The sequence below is a fragment of the Lemur catta genome, chromosome 6, assembly GCF_020740605.2.
Source record: "Lemur catta isolate mLemCat1 chromosome 6, mLemCat1.pri, whole genome shotgun sequence".
NCBI lineage: Eukaryota > Metazoa > Chordata > Mammalia > Primates > Lemuridae > Lemur > Lemur catta.
Window position 1 is genome coordinate 67,399,204 of NC_059133.1, and position 27,017 is coordinate 67,426,220.

Consider the following 27,017-nt stretch of genomic DNA (forward strand, 5'->3'; position numbering starts at 1 on the left):
TATATACATATACTATATATAAGATAAATATATATTATAGGTATCATATATCCTTACTCCTCATCTTATCAGAAAACTACATGTTTTAATTTAATTTACCATTTTGTACATAATAAATTCTCCCAATTAGAGATAACAATAATCTTTGAATAAATGAATAAACATCTCAAATTTATTTTCTGCAGTGAAATTCAATGATCTCTTTTGAAGGTGCAATTTATATGGTGTTGTGTTTTTTAAGATGTGATTTAGCATCTTTGAAAGAAGCTATGCTGGTCTCAAAGTAGTGAAAGACAAAAATATCAGCACAGTCTTTTATCTTTCCTTTGACATATGTGAATAAAATTAATCAAAAGTATATTTTAAAAAATTATATAGAATATTATTTATTAATATTTTGCATATATATAGAATATCTTCTCCAAGGTACTCAGAACACTTTCCTGTTTGGTAGCAATTCTCACGGTAGCTTTTTTCCTTTTATAAAAAACACTGTACTAGTTAGATACAAATAACATGAGAAAATAAGTAAATCGGTTGATTTCTTGTCAAGTGATTATGGAAATATTACTATTTTTAAATAAAATTGGTAGGATGGTTTCTTTGAAAAAAATTCGAGATCCGAATATCTCTATCATGCAATTGACATTTGGGAAAATGATTATACCAAAGATTCTTAAACATGGACCAACTTCAATTTATAAAAAATGTAATCTCTTCTTGCATTTTCCAGGCAAGATAATCTATAGCTTTAATTTATAGATGGTCTCAAGCCATCTGCAACCCTAAGAATTAAAGATGATGATTTTAAAATGTCATTTTTCATAAAAAAATTTACATGCCACTTAAAATATTTTTTGTTTGTTTTTGTGTACTTCTTTTATACTATAGCATAACTAACATCCTATTTCAGGAGCTGTCTTTGTTGGCATTAGGTTTTATATATAGTGATCCCACATATTTGGGAAAACTTGAAACTGAGGAGAAATACCATCATTTCCCCATGCATACCTGTCTCAAATCACCAGGTTATGGAAACAGCTATATGTTTCTGCACATAAGGACCATATGTGCACAAATAACCAACAATATGTTTGAAATGTCACGATTTTATGGCTATCAGCACAATCAAATGGAGTTGGAAAGTGACATTTTAGCCCAAAGTATCCATAACCCTATTTTCTAAGACAAAAGTCTCTGATATATATTTCTTTCAATTGTTTAATACATGTCCTTTTCATGGTTTTTTTTTGTTTGTTTTGTTTTTTGCCATTTCAAGTTGAAAATTAAAATTTGCTCTGGCACTTGAAGCCTACAAATGTTTCTTACATGTACAAATGTGAAAAGCAAGTCTCATTTTTGTTTAGGAGTCATGAGATTTGTATCTTCCATTTTTTAGTTCCAATTGAAACTTGCATTCATTAAATTTATAGAACTAGGAGCCCATGTTTCAATGTTGGTTGATTTTGTAAACATTAGGCATGTCCAAAGATAGTAATTACTGTTTTATAATGAAAGGCACCCATGGGTGCCAATCCCTTCTTACTGAAGCTGGATGGAGAGAGAGTTATGTACTCTATTAGTGTAAATTAAACTTTGCCACTGAATATAACTAGTCTATATCAATACTTAGGAAACAAAGGGAACAACTTTTTAAAATAAGATAATGGTGTTTTCTCCTCACAATTTTTCATCTCTTGCAATAAGTAAACCTCAATTGGACTTGGTTTCTTAAAAGCCTGAAAGAAATGGGCAAAATATTTCTTATATTTTTCTGATATTATCTAGTATTTTCTAGAATTTTTAAGAACCATAGTTGTTCCAGAGTAATAGATGCTCTACCTTTGTAGAGGACAAAATACTTTACTAGGTTAACAAGTTCAAGGTCATGACACCTTAATAATTTGCCATTTATCACTATCATGGTCGGAAGCATTATCGCCAACAGTAAAAATAAGTACCTAGTACAGACATAAGATTTAGTCTGTGCTGACAAAGAATTTTATAGAAATTAAAATCTAGGAAGTGGGAAGTATTTGTGATCCTGTGCCACAGTAGTAATAAATTACGAAGTAGATCAGTAGGAGACATAGGAAAAGAAACAACCAAAACCTATTTCTAAAAGTTGCCAAAATCTAATTAAATAAAGATAGAAAAATAATGATTTTTTTCTCACTTTTAACACCAATTTCTGCTTAATATCACAAAAACACTTCTTATACAATTGGCACAGATGAGTCCTTTGGAACTGGACAAACTTCAATACAAATGTAGTGATAAAGAGTAATTACTGAACAAAATAAGCTACTCTCTGCCTTTCCTTTAAAACCTCATAAAAAGCACACAAAAGATGAAAGAAATTAAGTCAACAGGCTTGCTAAAAGTAGAACATCTGTAGGCAAACTCCCCCCACACATGCACATCAAACAAACCACCAAAGCCTACCTCTAAAACTACAGCTCAGGAACATTTCCCAGTACAGTCCTCCTCTTCACCCACCCCCACTGCCACAGGTCAGGGGCCCTTCTGCGGCAATAGATTTTCTTACCAGGCTCCCCTGTCTCCTTGACACAAGTTGATTCCTTCTCCTTTCTATTCCCGGCAAAGGTGACAGCATTGTATTCTGAAATAAAAGTCCTAATTTGTTGTTTTCCTCCTTAATTAGATTTCTGGAGGCTCTCAGCTGTTGAAAGGATAAAATTTTAAATGCTTAACATGGTGTACAAGGCACTTCACAATTTGCAATCACAGTCTTCAATTCATCCACTGTAATCTTCATCCACGTGTCTGATTACATCCCTGGATTTGGGTGGAGAGGAAATTGTACTTTATTCATCTCTTCACCCCTATTACCTCACGTAGTTCCTGAGACATAATTCATGCTCCATAATTACAGTACTTAATAAGTATTTATGAAATGATTAATGTCAAGACATAAAAGTTTAAATTGATATATGAATAAATATTAGGACATATGTAAAATTAAACATGACTCTATAAAAAATTCTCAATCATAGCGTTTAAATCTGTTGGATGCAACATAGCATAATAGACAGAACGTTAGAGAGGAAGTTCATCTGGAAAAATAGCATTTTCAGTTTCTACCTGGCTGAGTGTTACTGTATAAAGTATTTAATGTCCTTGTGCCTCATTACATTCATCTATAAAAAGAGAAATACTATTACTTGCCCCATCTAATTCTTAGCTTCTTATGAGGCTCAGATGAACTAATCTATTTAAAAGTGTTCCACAGAAAGTTTATCTAAATTATCATTTTGCATTTCATGATTTAGATAATGATTAATTCAGAGTTTAAACTACACCTTTTGATTACTACCTGTTAAGCATAACAAGCCTGAACACGTCAGAAATGGTCATTTGGCAGTTATTGGTATATGAGAAACCTATGTTACAAATAGACTCAAAGAAGTTCCAGAGTTTAAATTAATCAGGATTTTTGGAAGGATTGAAAACATTCCCACCTTTCGTGCTTGTATAGGACAACTCAGTTAGAATGCTCTCTTATTTAACTGCTTCCATAGACTAGGAGACCTTGCTTCTCTCGCAATACAATATTGCACCTGTGGCACCTGTAATTTACTCTGAATGCAGTTAATTAATCTCTCCTCACTAGTGAACCCATAATAATTATGTACTAATTCCTTTTGGTTATTTGATGAGTATCCTTTAGCGATTCCAATGTTGCTATGGAGAAGGTAAGGTATAAAAATGACTTTGGATAAACCTAGTGCATATATCATAATGGATTTATTCATTGAGATGGCAATTATAATAATCTTAAATTAATTCCTCTTTCTTTTCCTCATTCATGTTCTAGGTTGTATTGATCAAGCTGGTTCAGTTAATCATCAGGAAATATTGTCTATGTGGATTGTGTAATCAATATGACTATATTTTTAGGTGAATTGACTAGATATTTTGGCATCCTTCAGTATGCCATGATTCATACTGATAATTCTGTTTATTTAAAGAGATAGTCAAAAAAGTGCCACTGGCAGAATCACTATTGCACTATAAATGCAATATTTCTTGGATTCCCTAAGGAGCATATGTCTTCAACAGTAAAAGAACTGTATAAAATTGGTGACATTTTCTCTCAATGTTGTCCAGGTAGAACCCCAGAGCCCAACGTGCTTGCTGCTTCTTTTTCTGTGGCATACTGTCAAGATCTAGCAGGCAGTAAAACTTTCTGGAAAGATGTTATTAAGGCGGCCCAACTTCTGCCCAGAACTATAACTCTTACTGGATATTGTGACTGTCACTGGTTCAGAGGTGAGTTGGGGTTTTAGACCTTTCTTGTGATTCTAAAGCAAGATGGTGGAAACATCTTTATACTCAATGAACTATATCTACTAAAGGATATTAAAATTATGTGGTTTTAAAAATTATTTATAAATATTTCAAACTATATATAGCCAGGCATGGCGGCACATGCTTGTAGTCCTAACCACTCCAGAGGCTGGGGTGGGAGGACCACTTGAGGCCAGGAGTTTGAGGTTACAGTGAGTTTCAACGCACCATTACACTCCAGCCTGGGTGACAGAGAGAAACTCCGTCTCTACAAAAAAAAAAACACCAAATAACAACAACAAAAAACTCATATATTGGATGGGCATGGTGGCTCATGCCTGTAATCTCAGCACTTTGGGAGGCTGAGGCAGGAGAATTGCTTGAGGCCAGGAGTTCAAGATCAGCCTGGGCAACATAGTAAGACCTTGTCTCTACAAAAATTAAAATACAAAAATTACCTGAGCATGGTGGCCTGCATCTGTAGTCCCAGAAACCCAGCAAGGAGGCTGAGGCAAGAGGATTGCTTGAGCCCAGGAATTTGAGGTTACAGTGAGCTCTGATTGGGCCACTGTACTACAGCCTGGGCAATAGGATAAGACTCTGTCCCTAGAAGATAAAATTAAATTAAATTAAGTGAATTGAATTAAATTAAATTAAAGAATAAGCCATATAGGCTGGGTGCAGTAATTCATGCCTATAATCCTAGCATGCTGGGAGGCCAAGGCAGGAGGATCACTTGAGCCATGGAGTTTGAGGTTGCAGAGAGCTATGATGATGCCACTGCACTCTAACCAGGGTGACAGAATAAGACTGTGCCTCAAAAGATAACAAACAAACCACGGAAAAACAAAAAAAAACAAACAAAAAGCCATATAAATGCACCATATGAGTTCAATATCCAGATTTAAGCTAGGCTATGCTAATATGTTGCCTGCTTGTTACAGTGTACAGTCCTTGCCTTCATGCTTTATGAATACCTGTAAGAACATGTAGAAAATATCTTTAAATATCATTCTCAATGATTTCCTTTATCCTCCCTTATCCTCCTTCTATTTTTCAGCTCTTAATTATTACTGTTTATTTCTGTCCTGGTTCCACTCAGATTCAGTTGTTCACTTTAGGATGTCCTCTATCCTAAAACCAATAAAAAAAAAAAAAAAAAAGCAGAGGGCTGGAATACTAGTAATTCTAATGCTCCTGAGCAAAAATGTTCTGAACTAGTCACAATTACTCTCATGATGGCACGAGCACTGTTTACATGATCAAGTGGCTCTCCCCTCTCCCACCCACAGACAGATTCCAGATATTTGACCTGGTTCTTGCTACATGCTTAACTACCATCTATCCTTTTGCCTTTAGATCTCATTCAGGACTGGTCGTCTAATGTACACCAGACCACACCCAGGTCCAGCTTTATGGGAAGAGGGAAAATTGGAAAAAATTCTGGCCATGTTTCTCTTCCCATCTTTATTGTCTACTATCATCCTGGGATTCCGAACTCAGAGCTTTGTTTTGTCCTGTTGCCGGTTACATTTTCTCTGCCATGGTATGTTTCCTTTCTTGCATTAAAACCCTATTTTACAGGAAAATGCTTATTTGACATATTATTTTGCCTAATTACCCTGTCTTATTATCTTGGTCAGGGCCAAGGTCATGGTGTACTATTTTTGTTTTTTTTTTTCAGAGAAAGTCTCGCTCTGTCACTCAGGCTGGAGTACAGTGGCCCAATCATAGCTCATTATAACCTCAAACTCCTGTGCTCAAGCAATCCTCCTGCTTCTGCCTCCCTAGTAGCTCAAACTACAAGTGCACACCACCAAGGCCCGCTAATTCTTCTATTTTTTATAGAGACAGTATCTCACTGTTATGCCCAGGCTGGCCTTGAACTCCTGACTTTAAATGATCCTCCCACCTTGACCTCCCAAAGTGCTGGGATTACAGGTGGGAGCCACCACACCCAGTTTACTATGCCTTTTTTAAAGTTATGCAATAAAAGAGCTTAAAAAGTGTTAGGCTAAAATTAACTGGGAAATGCAAAAAACTATTTTTATTCTCTTTTTAAGAAATGTCCATAATAGGCAAATGAATAGAAACAGAAAGCAGATCCATGTTTTCTTGGGTCTGGGATTTGACTGTGAACAGATACAAAGAAAATTTTGGGGTTAACAGAAATATCTTGAAACCAGATTGTTGTAATGGTTGCAAAACTCTATAAATCTACTAAAAATAGTAATTTAAAATGGGTAAATTTGAGAGCATGTAAATCGTACCTCAACAAAGCTAAAAAAGAAACCAAATAGCCAGAAATAGGTAGACATTGGGAGGTATAGGCAAAACAAGATTGCCAATATATTGATAATTGTTGAAGTTGTTCGTTGAATGAAGGGATTACTTATACTGTTTATTCTACTTTTATTGATGCATGTTTGAATTTTCAGAATAAAAGCTTAAGGAGAAAAGAAAATGGTGCATTATCTGACAAACCAATGCAATATATTTAGTACTGTGCATAGCTCTGCAAAGCAGATGCTAAGAGATAGATATGGACTCATGGAGTGCTCAGATTGGATGGAACCTTAGAAAGTCTTCAGTCTAAACACTTGATTTTAAATGAACCAACTATGGATGAGAGACATTAACTGATTTAATTAAAGTTGTACCATTGATGATATTTTGCTTATAAAAGTCCACAGGTCTATCTATGGGTTTGTGACCTTAGTATTTAATATTTATATATTGTTACATTTAAATGTGAAGAAAAGAAAGGTGAAACTACAGGAGACTATGTAATCACAACAAAGACATCTAATATAAATCTAGATATTTTTAACACTGATTTGCTCCCTAATGTGCTTTGTATAGATTTGATATTAAGGGTAATTTTCAAGTAATCTCCTATTTCTCCGTCATTATTCATGGAGGGTTATTAGTATCTGCTTGTAATCAAATTTCAGGACTTTTCCACTCCTAGTCTCCCAGCCGATCCCTCCCTCCACCTTATTTCCTCAGTGTTCCATTCGTGTGTTGTGCTTTGGTCTGACATCAAATTGCACTCTTTTCAATTTAAGTTGGCAGCACGTGGGCATCAAAGCTTGCAAAGAATTTGTCCATCAGCTTTCATATTATTATGCTTATGCTGCCCAGAAGATCCAAGTAAAGGAACTAAGATTCATAATAGAGGAAAAAAATAAGAGGTAAGAGCAAAGCAGAAAACACATTAATGCACGATTTTTGTTTCAAAATATATATTAATACAATTTAAATTCTGATGTGCTGACAAGGTAAGACTATCTGGAAATGATAGTGATATTTCTAGCCTAATCTGCACATATTTTATGAGTGAAAAAATATTGAAAGTTTGTATGATAGGGTTATGGATTAAAGTCAATGAATCACTTCAGTAGATTTCCACAGCCTTTGAACATGATTTTTGCATTTTATTTGTCACTCATAGTTGTTGTCAGAAAGAGCTCTGATCTCCCACTAGCTACTTCAGAAACCCTTTTCACCCACTCAAATATCCCCAGGTATGTTAGTCTGTTCACTTGGATAGCTATTCCTTTCCTGGGTGATTTTTACAAGCTTCTTGTTTCTTTCCTCTGGGTACACAAAGTTCAGAACAGCAAATCAGTCCTAACACAATTCAATAATCAGATGATGGGTAGGAATCACCTGTATTAAATAAGTTTTAATTCAGAAAAGTATCCCAATATTCTTTCTCTTCTTTTATTTTGTTCATTTATATTTATCTTTTAATAATAGTTTTTAACACATTAACTGCCATGTGATTTGTATTTAACTCACGCTAGTTTTGAGCCCAGGGCCTAGTGAAGCATGTGTAATTCACACATCTCTTTACCTTGGGAGATGTGTGAACTATTTTTCAAGTTGCATATAACTCACGCACAGAAAACAAAAAACATAAATTTTTCATTAAATTAGAAAGGGTCAGATTGTTTTTGAAGTTTTTATTCTATTTTTGTGATAAAACATTATGGTTCCAAGGAAAAAATTATTTTTTCTAGTGTGGCAGTGTGTTAATAAGCAATACAGTGTGATTTGTGCTGCTATAAACATTCTAGTGCAGATGTCTTTTTTATAGAATGTCTTTTTTTCCTTTGGGTAGATGCCCAGTAATGGGATTGCTGGATCAAATGGTAGTTCTATTGTAGCTCTTTGAGGTATCTCCATATTACTTCTCACAGACGTTGTACTAGTTTGCAATCCCGCCAGCAATGTAAGAGTGTTCCTATTTCTCCACATCCATGCCAACATTTATTGTTTTGGGACTTTTTGATAAAGGCCATTCTCACTGGAGATAAGTGATATTTCACTGTGGCTTTGATTTGCATTGGCCTGAGGACTAGAGATGTTGAGCACTTTTTCATATGTTTGTTGACCATCAGTCTATCTTCTTTTGAAAAGTTTGTGCTCATGTCCTTTGCCCACTTATTGATAGGGTTGTTTGATTTTTTTCTTGCTGATTTTCCTGCATTCTATATAGATTCTAGTTATCAGCCCTTTATCAGATGTGTAACATGCGAATATTTTCTCCCATTCTGTAGGTTGTCTGTTTGCTCGTGATAGTTTCCTTGGGGAGAGGGCAAGATGGCAGAAAAATCGCCAGCCAGAGTGTCTCTGCAAGAAGCAGAAGAAAAGAAACAACAAATAACAGAGAGAACTAAATGAAATTGATAATAAAAAAAACTATAGGGAAGATTAATAAAACTAAACGTTGGTTTTTTGAAAAAATAAACAAAATAGACATGCCTCTTGCTAGATTAACCAGAAAAAGAAAGGAAAGGACTCTAATAAGTTCAATCAGAAGTGAAAAAGGAGAAATTACAACTGATACCATGGAAATACAAAATATCCTCTATGAATATTATGAAAACCTCTATGAACATAAACTTAAAAACATGGAGGAAATGGACAAATTCTTAGAAACACACAGCCTCCCTAGGCTCAATCAGGAAGAAATAGCATTCCTGAACAGACCAATATCAAGTACCAAAATTGAAGCAGCAATAAAAATCCTTACTAAAAAGAAAAGTCCCAGGCCATATGGTTTCACACCCAAATTGTACCAGACCTACAAAGAAGAATGGTGCCTAGAAGAATTATTCCACAATATTGAGAAGGAAGAAATCTTCCCTAACACCTGATGTTATGACGCCAACATCACTCTGATACCAAAACCAGGCCAGAACACAAGAAAAATGAAAAACACAGACCAATACCCCCTATGAACATAGATGCAAGAATTCTCAGCAAAATCTTAGCAAACTGAATATGGGTGCTTATCAAAAAAATAATCCATCACAACCAAGTGGACTTCATCCCAGAGATGTAGGGATGGTTCAACATACACAAATCTAAAAATGTAATTCAACACATAAATAGAAGTAAAAACAAAGACCATGTGATCCTCTCAATCAATGAAGAAAAAGCATTCAACAAAATTCAGCACCATTTTATGACAAGAACACTTAACAAAATAGGCATAGATGGGACCTACCTGAAAATGATAAAAGCCATATATGACAAACTCACAGCCAACATCATACTAAACAGGGAAAAACTGACAGTATTCCCACCTAGAACTGCAACCAGACAAGGTTGCCCTCTATCACTGCTTCTATTCAACATAGTGCTGGAAGTCCTAGCCAGAGGAATCAGATAAGAGAAGGAAATCAAGGGCATCCAAATGGGGGCAGAAGAGGTCAAACTACCACTCTTTGCTCACGATATGATCTTATATCTAGAAAGCCCCAAGATTCTGCCATGAGACTACTGGAATTGATAAACAAATTCAGCAAAGTCTCAGGTTACAACATGAATGTACAGAAATCAGTAGCATTCCTAAAAGCAGACAACGGTCAATATGAGAACCAAGTCAAAGACTCAATATCCTCCACAATAGCAATAAAGAAAATAAAATACCTAGGAATATATGTAACTAAGGAGGTGAAAGACCTCTACAGGGAGAATTACAAAACACTGAGGAAGGAAATAGCAAAGGACATAAACAGGTAGAAAACCATACCATGCTCACAGGTCAGCAGAATCAACATTGTTAAAATGTCTATACTACCCAAAGTGATATACAGATTCAATGCAATTCCTATTAAAATACCAACGTCATTTTTCACAAGTCTAGAAAACATAATTCTATGCTTTGCATGGAACCAGAGAAGACCTCTCATACCATTTATTAATATTTTCAACCTGAGCCACTTGCTCTACACACACTTCTTATTATGCAAATATTTGTTTTATTTTATTTAAATAGAATGAAAATATTTTCTATTTAATGAAATGTTTAATTTATTTATATTTATTGAATTGACAGATGCATTTATGTCTCTGTCATTTTATTTAATGTTATATTTTCATGTTATGTTTTTATTTTTAATATTCCTTTCTTTTTTAAATTTATTTTTTAATTATAAATTTTTTTCTTTAAATTTATCATTGGTACATAATAGTTGTACGTATTTATAGGGTACATGTAATGTTTTGATACAAGCAAATAATGTGTATTAATCTTTTTAATGATTCTTTCATTGTATGGTTTACGATAACTTTATGTTGTTTTATGTATCTGTGCTTTCTTTCAAAAATAATTAGTTTTTATAATTTGTTTTAATTTTTATCACTCTCCCACTATAACTTTATGTAATTGGCTTATACATTTATTAGTTTATATTTAAATAAGATTTATTATCCTTCCACATCCCACTCTGAGAGGTAAGGAAAATAGCATTCATGAAATTCTTACAACCTCCTATGTCTACATCCTCTATGTCCCAAGTTTTGTTACCTATATTGTAAATCCTACAATATCAAGATTTTAGATATTCTGCTCAATTATTTAAAATTTTTAATAATTTTTTCTTAATTTTTCTCTTTCAACAGACTGTGTTCACCACCTCCTTTATAATGATTTTTCCATTCATCTATTTGAAATTTGTGTAATTTCATCAGTAGATGGCTTTTCAAAAAGAACCCAAATGTGTAGTAGTTTCTTATTTCTTTCCTATTTGAAAACATCTGTGTGTGCTGCCACTTTGTGAGCCATCTCTTTGCAGGAGAATGCATGGGGGAAAGGTTGGGGGAAAGCACCTGGCAATTGGTGCACTGGATTCAGTTGTCATAAACCACTTCTCAAATTTTATGCTGCATACATTAGTTTGCCTGTATCTTTACTCACAATGACAAGGAGGCTGCTGGGTTGCAAGTAAGATCTCTATATTTCGTTATCTTCTGTGAGGTGATATAGCACTGATTTATCTTCCTTTGCCGAGATGGGTAGATGCCAAGCTTCTTGCAAAAATGTCAAATCATGTCTCTCTTTATTCTGTCCTTCCCCCTCTCTGTGGTGTTTTAATTCCAAGCCACAAATCCCACACTTATTCTTCCAGGTCTGCCACCAATTTGGGGGAATGCTGAATACAGCTCTAGTGTCTCTACGCCCTGCTGCTTTCTTGTCCTCCCAATATTTGATCTGGATTGTATTTCTTACATTGAGATTTGGAATTGCAGCTGTTGCCTAATTTCACTGAAAACTGAGTAGCCTATGTAGATCATTCCTTTTGTAGTTTTCAGTTGGTTTCGGAGGGGAGGAAGGTAGAGCGGGTTTAATTTGCCATTTTTATTTGGAAGTCTCCAGTTGTTTTTTTAACTGAGTCATAGAACAAAAGGATAGTTTCTTGGCAACAATTTAATCACACACTTTCTATAAACTAGTAACTGAATTTTCTTTAGATTTAAGTTAAACATTATAATTAATCGAAAGCACAACATACCAATTTCAGTTTAGCTTTGATAACTTGAGCCTTTTCGTAGAGGATGAGTGGTGGTTTAGCCTGAAAAAACAAGGTCTGCTCAGTTTCGCCGTCTTGATTTGTTTTCAATCTACTCTGTCGTCTTAAAGACTCTACTTTCATTTTCTTGTGCATTTCAGAGGACTCAGAGATTCTGTACTTTCAGGATTCTGATCAATCCAGGAGTCAAAAATCAAACGCTTACCAGGGAGAGAGAGAGATGTAAATGTGAAGTGGAAGAGGCCAGGGGAGAAAAAGAAGCATGCTGTGATGAACTGGAGCCCGCAGGCCACAGCTGAGGGAGGCAGCTGCATTCAGCTCCACCTGATAGCTGGCACGTAAGGAGTAGGACACAAGGCTGCCAGGTTTCCAGGTTTTTTCCAGTGAACATGACAATGTGATACGAACTCTGCCAGTTTGAAAATGTTGGCTCAAATGTATTTTTTAAACGCTAGGTAGAAAACAAAATATATCTGTGGACCAGAAAACTGGCCTGAGGAGTCCTTGTGTCTTCCTCTGATAGATCATTGCTATTTCAGGCAGGGGCTTTGGTTCCTCCTCTGCAAACCCTTGTGTTTATATATTTATATATTTCTCACTCTCTTTCTTTCTGTTTTCCTGTGTGCTCTCAGTTTAGGCTCAGGAGCTTGGTACTCACTTTTTCACATTCCATCTTCTCTTTCACAGATGTGCTCTCACTAGCTGTTCATAAACTCTCTGTGATAAGTGACTTTTGCTTCTAAGCATTCAAAGAGATCTTGCACTATGCACACTCTTAAACTGTTTTTGAAGTTACTGCTCTTTGGTAAACTCATTAAGCATGTATTGAAGATCTGCCAGAGCTCCATCTGCTATCACAATAAAAATCATGCTCAGGGCCGGGCGCGGTGGCTCACGCCTGTAATCCTAGCACTCTGGGAGGCCGAGGCGGGTGGATCGCTCAAGGTCAGGAGTTCGAGACCAGCCTGAGGAAGAGTGAGACCCCATCTCTACTAAAAAACTAGGAAGAAATTATCTGGCCAACTAAAATATATATAGAAAAAAAATTAGCCGGGCATGGTGGCACATGCCTGTAGTCCCAGCTACTCGGGAGGCTGAGGCAGGAGGATCGCTGAAGCCCAAGAGTTTGAGGTTGCTGTGAGCTAGGCTGATGCCACGGCACTCACTCTAGCCAGGGCAACAACGTGAGACTCTGTCTCAAAAAAAAAAAAAAAATCACGCTCAAGTGAGGAGATTTCATCCTTCCTCACTCTGCTCACAAAAAACAGAGCTAGGTGTTTCCACCAGGTAGCACCATCTTTCTGCAGAAGTCCTAACTAGTTTCCTTGAAATGCAGACAATAGCACTGGGGGTACCACAGACATATTCTGCCAATAATTCTTGGAGTTTCTGCTACTAGTTCTTTTCAAAAGAACTAAACAAATATTTGTTCCTGGAGCTCCAAAGATACTTACAATAGCATTTTATTTCTAACGTTTATATATAAATTGAGATGCATGTCACTTTCCTTAACTATTTATATAGTAGAAGCCTTCTTGATTTGAGAGCAAAGTTTACATTTTTTTTCAGCAATCCTGATTTTGATATGCTTCTTAACTTTGTAAATTATATAAAAATAGCATACAATATTGAGAAAAATATAAACCACATAAAATTGGAAATCCAGTTACTTATAGAGTGGTATTTCCATTTGTGAATTATATAAACGTTTTGATATTTCTTCATGTCAGTGTGGTCCATTTTCCAGCTCTTTCACTAGCTGCTAATATTTTGCCAAATAATGTGAAACAAGATGAGGATGTCATTTCCCATTGAGAGTCTAGAAATAGGCAGTGAAGACTCTTTACAAACATATATTCTCCATTTCCCTGACAAAAAAAGTTGAGTGGACAGGGAGTAAGGATGTATTTTGGTTACCTAAGGGCTACAGAGGAAGAAAAAAAGAACTTGAGGACCATCTCACTTCTAAACTATAGGAGTAGTGCTCTTTGCTCTTTGCTTTTTCTCCCACTGATTTTTCTAGCATTCAGATTGGGTTACACTATATATGCAAGTTAATCTCTATGGGATTAATATTTATATTCTGACTTTTCATTTATTATATACAATTTGTATAAAAACAAATACCATCTATTTTAGTTTCATTTTATTCCATGTAGACACAATGATTGATTGGAAACACTTCATGGACTTAAGAAAAAAAATGTTAGATCTACTGCTCAAACTAACAATTGAAAGAATATATTGGGTGATTATGGCAGACAATAAGTGAAGTAAATGATAGCAATGTTATAAGTGGCAAGAGGGAAAAATTGGGTCTACTCTGTTAAAAGATACCCATACTACCCCTGAAGCAGTAGAGCATTATTTGAAAGTATACTTAGATTAGTAGACTAGACATTAATAATGGAAGTATATCTAGAAAACAAAAAATACTTAGAAATTAAACAAAATATCTCTAAAAACATGAGTCAACCACTAAAAATATTTTTAAAAGAAGTATCATTGATATGCTAGGGGAAGGGAGACAATGTAATCACATAAAATGCCCAATTAATAGTACAAAATGCTGAAAAAGAGCAAAAATAAAAAAGCAGTTACAAACAAGGTATACAAAAATCCAACTGTATCAATACTTGCTTTAAATGTGAATGATCTAAGCACACCAATTAAAAGACAAAGACTGTCAGAGTAGATTAAGAAAGAAGACTCAATTATATATTGTCTACAATAAACCTACTTAAAATATAAAGACACAGATAAAATAAAAGGGATGAATAAAAATATACCATGCAAACATAAATCAAAAGAAAGCCAGAACAGCTATATTAATTTCAGACAGAGCAGATCTCAGAATAAGAAAGGTTATAAGGCATAAAAAGGGATGTTATATAATGATAATGGGTCAATTCCCCAAGAAGAACACATAACAACAGCACATCAAAATATACGTGGCAAAAATGATAGAACTGCAAGGAGAAATAGAAAAATTTACTATTACAGTTGAAGTTATAAACACATGTATATCAATAATTAACATATTCAGCAGGCATAAAATCAGTAGGGACATAGTTAAACTGAACAGCACCATTAATCAACTGGATCCAATTGAACTTTTCAGAATACTTCAACAACAGACTACACATTCTTTTCAAGTTCATATGCAATACTCACTAAGACAGACCACATTCTGGGCTATAAAACACTCCTTAACAAATTTAAAAGAATAGAAATCATAGAATATATGCTTTCGGACCAAAATGGAATTAAACTAGAAATTAGTAACAGAAATATATCTAGAAAACCCAGAATACTTAGAAATTAAACAAAATACCTCTAAAAGCATAAGAGTCAAAGGAGAAGACTCAAGAGAAATTTAAAAATAGTTTTGAACTAACTGCAAATGAAGATATATTGTATAAATGCATAGGATGCAATGAAAGCAATACTTCTAGGAAAATGTATAGTTTCAAATGCATTCGTTAGGAAAAAAGAAAGATCTAAAATCAATAATCTAAAGTTCCACATTAGAAAATTTGAGAAAGAAAAGCAATATAATCCTAAGCAAACAGAATAAAATAAATTATAAAAATCAAAGCAGACATCAGTGCAATTGAAAACAGGAAGTCAATAGAAAAAATCAACAAAAATAAAAAGTGTTTCTTTGAAAAGATGAATAAAATTGATAAACCTCTAGTCAGGCTAACAAAGATAAAAAGAGAGAAGACACAACTATTAATAAAAATGAAAGAGGGATCATTAATACCAGTCCTAGGGATATTACAAGGGTAATAAAGTCATGTTGTAAACAACTCTATGCCCACAAATTTGATAACTTAGATGAAATGGATGAATTCCTTGAAAGACACAGATTACCAATCTCACCCAGCATACATAGATAATATTAATAGGCCCATATTAATCTATGATTAATAATCTTTCAAAGTACAAAGTACCAGGCCCAGATGATTTCACTGGTAAATCCTACCAAATATCTAAGGAAGAAATGATTCTCTACAATATTTCTCTATAATAATGCAGAATCAAGGAAACACTAACTATTCCGCATTACCCTAATACCCAAAGTCCAGCATTACCCCACTATCAAAACCAGGTACGGACATTACAAGAAAAGAAAATTAAAGACCAATATCTCTCATAGCCATGGATGCAAAATCTTCAAGAAATGTTAGAAAATCAGGTACAGGAATATATAAAAAGAATTATACAACATGCTCATGTAAAAGTTATTATAGGTATGCCAGCTTGGTTTAAGATTTTAAAATCAATTAATGTAATCTATCACAACAACCTAATGAAAAATGATATTATAATATTACTATAACTGACAAAATCCAATACTCATTCATGAAAAAAACTGTCAGCACACTAGGAATAGAAGGGAGCCTCCTTAAATTGATAAAGAATATCTTCAAAAATTCTGCAGCTGACATCATACTTAATGGTAAGAAACTGATTGCTTTTCCTCTGCTCTGGTCTGAATGTTTGTATCCCCTATAAAACTCATATATTGAAATCTTACTCCCACAGTGACAGTATTAGGTGATGATGCCTGGTCGGAAGTGGGGGGGGTGATTAGGTTATGAGGGTGAGCCCTCACAAATGTTATTAGTACCCTTATAAAAGAGCCCTGAGGGAGAGACCCATTGCCCCTTCCATCATGTGAGAAAAAGTGAGACGTCACCATCTAGAGGAGGAGGAGGTTGTAGAAACCCTGATTTACAGCCAGTTGATCAGAAGCACAGGTCACCAGCTGCGCTTGCAATTGGCATCTGAAGTGGGAGACAGTCTTCTGCAACTGAGCTTTCAACCTTTGGGATCTGATGCTATCTCCAGGTAGACAGTGTCAGAACTGAATTGGAGTACACCCAGCTGACGTCTGCTAGAGAATCCACTGCAGAATTGTTTGCTTAGTTTGTAAGGAAAAACCTTCACATATTTTGGTAACCAGACATGAAGTGTTCTGTTTTGTACTAAGTGAGTGATAGCAGGAAGAAAACAGTTTGGGTTTTCTTATATCCATATAATACTCCAAGGGAACAAAGCAAAAGTGTCCCCCTCTCACCACCCCTACTCAGAATCATAATAGAAGTCCTAGCTAATGTAATAAGATAAGTTAAGGAAATAAAGGTATGCAAATTGGAAAGGAAGAAATAAAACTCCCTCTGTTTTCAGATGATATGACTGTATATGTAGAAAATGCCAAAGAAATAACAAAAAACTCCTGAATTAATAAGCAATTATTTATAGCAAGTTTGTTATCAGATGCAAGATTAGTATACAAAAATTCATTGCTTTTCCATTTTTATATACCAGCAATGAATAATTGGAATTTTAAATTAAAAAAAGCCACACAATATCATTTAATTAGCACCTGAGAAAACATACCCTATTACTCTACACTTTCAAACAATATCTCTGACACCAGCTATGTAGATTGTTTCCAAACCAAGCAACTTTCCAAACTAGCTAGGTGTATTACAATTTAATTTTATTCTGACTCTGTCTACCTGGAGCCTCCATTAGATCCCACCAATAAAGGGTTCAATCCCACAAGACTATCCCTAGATGCCACTTGCAAGTCTGGACCTCTAGAACTTCTGACTGACCAGCTATAAATTGGAGATTTCCATGACCCTTTCCTCAGTTTGATTAATTTGCTAGAGTGGCTCACAGAACTCAAGGAAACACTACTTACATTTACTAATTTATTATAAAGGCTATAACCCAGGAATAGACAGATGGAAGAGATGTATAGAGCAAGATATCGGTGGAGTGGGGGTGGGAATAGAGCTTCCATGCCCTCTCTGGGTTCATCATTGTCCTCCCAGCATTTACATGTGTTGAATATTCAGTAACCCAGAAGTTTATCAAATCTTGCTGTTCATGAGTTTGTACAGATCTTAATAAAATTTAATCTTTAGCCTCCCTCCTTCTCAGAAGTTGATGGGTAGGGCTAAAAGTTCCAACCCTCTAATCATTTGTTTTTTCTGGTGACCAGCCTCATCCTGAGGCTAACTAGGGACCCCACCTTAAGTCACCTCATTATCATAACTTAGATAGGAACAAAGAGGGCTCATTGTGAATAACAAAAGACACTGCTACCATTGAGAAAATTCCAAGCCTTTTAGGAGCTCTGTGACAGGCACTGCGGACAAAGATCCAATATATTTCATATTGTACTACAGCACCAAAACCAAAAAGATACATTTAGATATAAATTTAAGAAAATATGTACAGGATATAATTAAAGAACACTACAAAACTCTGATGAAGAAACCAAAGAAGAGCTAAATAACTAGAGAGGTATTTCTTGTTCATGGATAAGAAGATTCAATCTTGTTAAGATATCAGTTCTTCCCAGATTGGTCTATAGATTCAACACAATTCCAATAAAAACTACAGTAAGTTATTTTGTAGATATTGACAAATTCATTCTAAACTTTTTATGAAAAGATGAAAGACCCAGAAGAGCCAACACAATACTGAAGAAGAACAAAGTGAGAGAATTGGCACTACCCAACTTCAGGGCTTACTATAAAGCTATAGTAATCAAAACTGTGTAGTATTGGGAAAAAAATAAATAAAACCAAATAGATCGGTGGAACAGAATGGAGATCCCAGAAATAAACCCAGATATATATAGTCAACTGATTCTTAACAAAGGAGCAAAGGAAATTCAGTGGAAAAACAAATATGCTGAAACAACTGAATATAAACATGCAAAAAAATGAATTTAGACACAGACCATGCATCTTTCACCAAAATTAATTCAAAATGAATCATAAATTTAAAATGAAAATCTATAAAAATTCTATAAGATAACAAGAGAAAATATAGGAAAACTTGGGTTTGACAAGAAGTTTTTAGAAGACACCAAAAGCATAATCCATTAAAAAAAACTCCATTAAGTTGCATTTTATTAAAATTGCAAACTTTTTTCCTGAGAGGGAAACTGTTAAAAGAATGAAAAGACAAGCTACAGACCGAGAGAAAACATATGCAAAACATAAATCTAATAAATAATGTGTATATAAAATATGCAAAGAACTCTTTGTCAATGGAAAAGAACACAAACTCTTTAAAATAATTTAAAGAGGTTTATTCTAAATTGAATATGTGTGACCATGGCCCAGAGAGCCACACCCAAGAAATCTGGAGCAAGTGGTCTTGCCATGGTTGGGTTACAGTTTAGTTTTATACATTTTAGAAAGACATGAATTACACATAAAGTTATAAATCAATACATGAAAGGTATACATTGGTTTGGCCTGACAAGACAGGGCATTTCAGGGGGATTACAGATTACAGATGGGTTTAAAGATTCTTTGATTTGTAATTGGTTAAAGAAATGAAGCTTTATCTAAAAGTTTAGAATGTTTTTAAGTTAAGATAAGGAAGTCTGTTAATCAGAGACAAGCCACTGGATATATATCAGACATATACCTAGACTCAGGTGATCTGTTAAGTATATTGATGACCTGCAGGTATGGTTTAACCTTTGTCTTACATGGCCTTAGGCTTATTAATGATTTTGTTTCTTATTGTTACAAAAAATAACTCCAAGAGAGATAGAGCATAACTAGGCATGTCTGACCTCCCATCTCCTCATGGCCAGCAACTAAGCTTTAAGGACTTTAGGGGTGGGGTAGGGGTTCCTGTGGCCAAGAGGGGATCCACTCAGTCAGGAGGGGGGCTTAAGATTTTATTTTAGTTCACATCTTGAAACTCAACAATAAGTAAACAACCCAATTAAAAAATGTGCAAAAGATCTAAACAGACACCTTACCAATAAAGATATACAGAATGCAAATAAGCATATGAAAAACTTCAACATCATAATGGTGTCTTCATTAGGAAATTGCAAATTAAAACAGCAATGAAATACCACTATACACCTATTAAAATGGCTAAAATACAAAAACTGATAATACCAAATGCTGACAAAAATGTGGAGTAACAGTAACTTTTATTCATTGCTGGTGAGAAACCTGAATGGTATAGCCACTTTGGCAGGCAGTTGGCAGTTTCTTACCAAGCTAAACATAGTCTTTATGTGAAATCCAGCAATGACATCCCTAGGTATTTATCCAATTGAGGTGAAAACTCATGTCCACACAAAAATCTGCATACAAATGTTTATGGGAGCATTATTTATTATCACCCCAAAGAAGCAACCAAGATACCTACCCTTCAATAGGTGAATGGATAAGTAAACTAGTATATCCACACAATGGAATATTATTACATGATAAAAGAAAATGCGCTCTCAAGCCATGAATAGACATGGAGGAACTTTAAATGCATATTGCTAAGTGAAATACGCTAACTTGAAAAGGCTATATACTATATGATTTCAACCATATGACATTCTGGAAAAGGTAGCACTACAGAGATAGTAAAAAGATCAATGGTTTTCAGAGGTTTTGGCAGAGTGGGAGGAATAATGAGTAGATGAAGCATAGGCAATTTTTAGGGTGATGAAACCATTGTACACAATTTTGTAATAGTAGGTATATGACACTAAGCATTTGTCAAAGCCCATGGAACTGCATAACTCAGAATGAATCTTAATGTAAACTATGACTTTACTTAATAATAATTTACTTGTATTCATCCATTAATTGTAAAAAATGTACCAACTAATTCAATTTGTAATCATGGGAAAAGCTGTATGGGCAGGCGGGGGTATGTGGGAACTCTCTGTAGTATCTGCTCAATTTTTCTGTGAATCTAAAATTGTTCTAAAAAATAAAGTGGAAAAAAATCCTAAACACTTGCTTTACTGTTGTTTTAAACTTGTTTCCCTTACACTGTTTTTTTTATTTTACATAAATCCTATCACCTATTCAATTGTACAAGCTAGAAAATTATGCATTATTCTTGCCACCTCTCCCTCCACTAATCCTTGTGTCTAATGCAGTACTTTATTTTCATGTACTTTACTTCCTAAATATCTTCTAAATCAACATCCTTCTCTTCATGTCCATGTCTACCACAATCACCCTATGGTCATGCTAGGCCAAGTCATAGAGCATATGCCCAATCTATCTTGCACCTTCTGTTTTCTCTTTTGCAAAATGCGTATGGAGTAATCTTTCCAAAATGCAAATCATGTTATTCTCTCTGCTCAAAACCATTTCATGGCTTCCACGTTCTTTGGATAAAGGCAGAGATTACAAACACCCGTGTATGGTCTTGTTCATCTCTACCTGTCAGCCTCACCTCTTGCTATGTACTTTCTTGATCTTCATTTAGCCACACTGAATTAGCCTTGTACTTAATGTTCTTTCTCCCACTACAGGAATACTGCACATGCTGTTGACATCAATAAAACATTTATTTTGCTGCCATTTTCCCTGTCAAATGTCATACACAAGTGCTATTTATTTGGAAACCCTGCACCGACCTAGTTCACAGGATCCAATTTTCCAATAAAAATTGAAACTTAGTACTGCCTATTCTTCTTTGCAGCATTTTTCTCCATTGATATTTTAAATTTATGTGTTTACCTGAATACTTTTTGGCTCTAACTCTAGGTTGTAAGTTCCATGAGAATAAAGATCATTAACATTTTTTCTTTACTATTCTAGCTTCACTGTCTCTTGCTATTGTCTGGTACACAGTTAAAATTCAACACATATTTAATTGAGTGAATAAAATAATGAACAAGTAAATGAAGGAGTGAGTAAATTTTCAATGTGTTCTGAGAAATAATCACACTATTGGAAAAAGGAGGAAGGATAGACCTCAAGACAGGAGATCTAGGAACAAGTTTTATCAATAAGAAGAGGCCCCATTTATTCATTTTCTTTAGAAAATAGAGCAGTCATATTTAGGTAACAGAATAATTTTTTCCTTGTAAGCTGTGACTCATATTAAGTTATTATTATGATGACTGAACTCTGACCTTTTTCTTTTACCCAAATTTCTTCCTAAGAGGCCTGGTGAGTCACACCTACAAACAATAAAATCGCACGAAACAGGTTTTTGTTAACCAGATATAATGTGGTTTACTTCCCAATCTGGTTCTAGTATAGCATCACATGAGAGATAGAAGACCCCCTTATCTTAACTCAAGCATCCTAGTAGACCCCTATCTTAACTCAAACATTCCATCCCACTGACTTCATGTCTTTAGACAAAACTTACTCTTTCAACCAATTGTCAACTAAAGAATCCCTAAAACCTACCTATGTCTTGTTACCTCCTGCTTCAAGATGTCCTGACTTTTTTGGCCAAACCAATGTATAGCTTCCGGGTATTGATTTATGATGTTACCTGTAATTCCTGTCCCCATGAATGTTTAAAACTCAACTGTAATCTGGCCGTCTTGGGTGCATTTTTTCAAGACCTCTTGAGGATTTGTTCCCTGAGCTGCAGTCACACACACTTGGCTCAGAATAAATCTTTTTAAATTATTTTACAGTTTAGATTTTTCCATCCTCAGTTGCCATTCAATGAAGTCTTCTACAGCCATCAGTCTTTTGCTGCCCAGAGTTAAATTAAAATATGGGGCAGGCATCTATGGCTATTACATAGTGCATAGAAGAGATAGAGTGTTCAATATCTTGTTTGTAACCAGCAAGGATAGAGGGCCTAAGAGGAATGAGGATAACCATGTGACACAGAGAAGTAGTTCACAGAGGAACCACTAAAGAATTATACCCAGATAATAACTTTCTTTCTGAAAAATACTACGGGAAGATGAAGGGTATGAGAGTAGTTAAATTTGGGTAACATAAAATAAAGTATTCAGCCAATTCTGCTGAAAATAAGTACCTCTCTTCTTCTCTTTCTCGTTAATAACCTTTCCTCTTAGCTTACTCAGAAAAGAAAGCACAATTGTGTGGCCTTTGAGATACATGAAGCCTCTAGTCAATGGAATCAGTGGGTGACATGGGAAATAACAGGTGAGTGGATATGAAGTATGTGCTAGAAATAAAGGCTAAGCCATCCTCCAGTGGTGTACAGAAAATTGTCTGAACACCCTTGCTGCCATGGGACAACTACTTATTGTATGTTGCAAATCTAAAACTATTTCTTTACCACTTTAAAAATATGCAATAAGCCCTTTTAGCAGCATGATCTTTAAAAAAAAAATTTTTTTTTCCTTGAGCAGCAGGGAAGAGGAGTTCATTAACTTGCCAGCAAATGAGGAGGTTGGCATACTCCTCTCCCAAAGTACCAACATCCTGCCTCTGAGCAGAAGTACAAGGCTTTTACAGGTTCTGATTAATCCCATAATCCCATCTTTGGCTAAAACAACCTTGTTACCTCCACCGGGCAATTTCCCTGAGCCATCTCCTGTGGTACAAAGAACAAAGAACACTCTCCTTCCCCTCCCAACCACTGGCCTGAGACAGGGATGTAGGTTTTAGTTCTCAAAAAGGGTGAGGAGGTTTTTAAGAGACAGAAAACATTTTTTACCCTTTTTCAGGCCATTTTCTCTGTTACATGTTCCCCACTGTCAATTTTTACCTTCCATATCTCTGGGAGGAGGGGCGATGTCATCAGCTACTTCTTGATGAATTGGGGTGATGTTTTAGGTGGAAGGTATATACTTACTTATGTCATTACAAAGTTTTGGCAGTAGATTTACAACCGATTACCAGGTGAAAAGGGGCATAAAGCAACAACTACAACCATGAGGACTGACAAGGCAAGATAGAAGATACCTGATAAGAGAGATTTTATCCCACTTGGTATCTAAGACACCAGTAGGACCATGACTCCTTCCTGTCACCTTGCACATAATTTCTAACACAGGAGTGGGTAATAAAAAAAAAGTGGGGCCTCTGAGTACGGAGCTATTAGTTGTACCCTGCAGGTGATCTGAGAGGCCAGCTTCTGCAAATTCAGACCAAACGAGATTTAGGATAACACACCCAGCGGTAAGACAGATCAACAGAAGAGGCGATAGCCCAAGGGAAATCCTCACTAAGGAGTTGTCCCTCTATACTATAGACAGAATCAAAAAAGATTAGCAAAAATATCATTTTCTTTTCTTTTTCTTTTTTTCTCAAACAGATACTTTAGATTGCTTAAGGCTGGCCCCTCCACTGGAGGCCACACCTCTTTACTTTGGTTTGATGGACCCAAGCTTTCACTTCTGACCATTTTAATGAGGTGTGAGTTGTTAGAGGCACTTCATGGGGCCCCTTCTGCTTTTCTGATTCCGACTGGGGCAGGGACCTGAAAAAGGTAAACCCATGTATAGTGAGTGGTTAGCATCTGACCCACTCATTTGACATATTGTTTTACTCTACTTTATTTTACTTATGATTATATTACCACATTTATCTTGGGGTGCCAGGAAGGTTCTCTCATAAACTATTTCTTGGGAGCTTAACTTGAGACTGCTTCTACAGGGCTACCCTTATCCACAGGGCAAGCAGCAATACCTTATCTCAATTAGGTGGGTTCCGTGTAATTTCTATTCTAGATATAGGGTTTTTTACTTACTAGGTTACCTATGCTACAAAGGAGGGTCCATTATCACTCTGAATGGAGGAAAGGAGCCTATGAACATTTTGATGACCTGTGGGATCGTTGACTCTACCGTGTCCAGATTTTTGGAGAAATGCCAGGGCCTATCAAACAAGTGGGTTCACCGAGTTCCCACTGGGGGTCCACTTGAAGAAGTTTATGGGTGACCACAGGACATGGTGCAGCAGATCCAAGTATAGAAGGCAGGAAGTGAAGATGCCCCTAATGGGCACCACCATGGAGTAGCCAAACATGGTGATACTTCGTGCTATTGAGCTGTCTCCATAGCTGCCTGCCCTTGGCCTCCATCACCAGCATGTTATTCTCCATTTGCCTGGCCTCTTTTCCTTGGATGTTTATGCCTGCCATCCTGTCCGAGGCCTATTCTTGTACACCTGCAAGAACTCAGCGAAGGTCCTGTCAGCTACTGGTAGGAGCCCATCTTGGAGTGAATTCCTCCAGAAGGATTCTGGTAACCTCAGATGCTCCTTTCTCTCCTCCAGGTAGGACAAGCCTCTACCCAGCCTGAAAAGGTATCTACCAATACAAGCCTAGTCATCTGAGTGAAACTGTCCATCATCAGAAGAGTAGACCCCACATGCTGAGCTCCCTGTGTAGCAGGTCACCTTTCTGTCCTTGGACCACCCCAAGCACTTAGTTGCATATGGGGTCCTCTCAAATGAGGTCCCACCAAATTTATCAAGGCATCACACTCCCAATGTGCGTATTCATGTAGGTGCCTCATAAGAGGCTGAGCCACAGATTTGGGTAGGAGACTAGTCTATGAGAATTCTGTCTCCATTTAGCTGTGTCATCCCAAATGTCAGAGTCTTTAGCTCCAGTCTTTAGTTTTAAAGAGGATCTAAATCTAGCCAGGGTAGTAAGGCCCTGAAGAACAGATCACCTCCAGTGGCCTCCTTAGCAGCTCTGCCAGTGGCCTGATTTCTTTTTGTCATGCTGGCCACCCATTTGGGCTCAGCCACAGCCTGTATTAGGGCCATTATTTTGGTGGCATACTTAATATCCTTATTTCCTATCATCAAGAGACCCCTTTTCTTCCAAATGGCACTATGAACATGCACAATCATAAAAACAAATTCAGTTATCCTTTTCCCTCTGGATGACTGAAGAGTTCTGGTTAAAGCAATCAGCTCAGCTTTTTGGGCTAAAGTCCCAGGAGGCAATGCCATTGTCATGACTTGCAATGTTGTTCAGTGGCTTTGACAAATATGTCACTGGTCATAGGATTTCTCTCAGTACCTATATTAAGACTCCAAGGCTTATTTCTTGGTTTTTGTATTATCTAAATTCTTTATTTGAGTCAGGCAACCCCAAAGCAGGAGCAATCATAAGACTGTTTTAGTTTTCCAAAGGCATTTTGACAGTCCGTGGTCCAGATGAAGGGCTCCACATCTGTCCCTTTAAGGGCCCCAAATAAGGGCTTTGTCATCAGTCTAAAGTCCAGAGTCCAGACACAGCAGAGCCCTGTCATTCCTAGGGACCTTAGATAAGTAATCTATTGTTTGCAAATCTGTCCCACTGTAGGTTCCACAAGTCACCCCCTAAGTTCTCATCAAGCAGGGCAGGAGAGCCCTTTTAAAGCCCTGAATAAAGTCCAGCAGCATTGCCAGGCCACCCCAGTCCCAAGATCCTGCCACTCAAGTGCAACTAAGTACAATATCATTAGTGGCACATAGATCCTGCACATATCTATACTCATTGGTATGGGGAATTTCAATTCTCTCTGTACATCCTGGGGTTCTGTCATCCTATATGGCCTTACTCACTTTTGGTGGTTTTCTTCTTACCAATGCTGTAACCATGTGCAGGTATTGCTTCAAATGTTATTTTTATTTTAAGCAGATATTAAAGATAATTTAATAAATAGAGCTGCAAAGGTTGTGTTTATATATTGCTTTATGAAGGAAGATATTTTGTTCTAAGCAAATGAAAATAACTGTTTTCTAAGTTAATTTACTCATTTTCTATTCTAAGTTTTTTGTGCATGCATGAGAAATGATGTCATAGTTGTTATACTGTTGGCTCCATTCACACAGCTTCTCAAATAAATAATATTAACTTTATATGAATCAAAAAATGTTTCATAGTAAATCTATTAAGGCAATTCTAACAATGGTTGAATTTATTCCATCCAATTTGAAAGCTCATTAAGTCAAAGATGAAATATTGATACTTAACATTAACATTATTATAAATATATATGTGCAGTTAGAAAAAAATGACTAAAAGTATTTTACTTTTTGAAGTGACTAAATGAAATGAGATTACAAAACTGTCAGAAATTCATCCAAATTAATGTGCATGCACACACATACTGCTATGTTCTAAATGTTTGTGGTCCCCCCAATT

The 27,017-nt window shown here is 35.8% G+C and overlaps 1 protein-coding gene across 1 annotated transcript in view; it reads left to right on the forward strand.

Moving 5' to 3' along the window:
• LOC123640573 overlaps nt 1–24,814 on the forward strand; it is a 54,796-nt gene extending 29,982 nt beyond the window's left edge. Inside the window, exons 2-4 of the mRNA XM_045555173.1 lie at nt 4,132–4,293; nt 5,671–5,949; nt 24,627–24,814. Coding sequence (XP_045411129.1) covers nt 4,132–4,293; nt 5,671–5,949; nt 24,627–24,814 — 629 coding nt within the window. The remainder of the gene's footprint in view (nt 1–4,131; nt 4,294–5,670; nt 5,950–24,626) is intronic.
• The last annotated feature ends 2,203 nt before the right edge of the window (nt 24,815–27,017 follow it).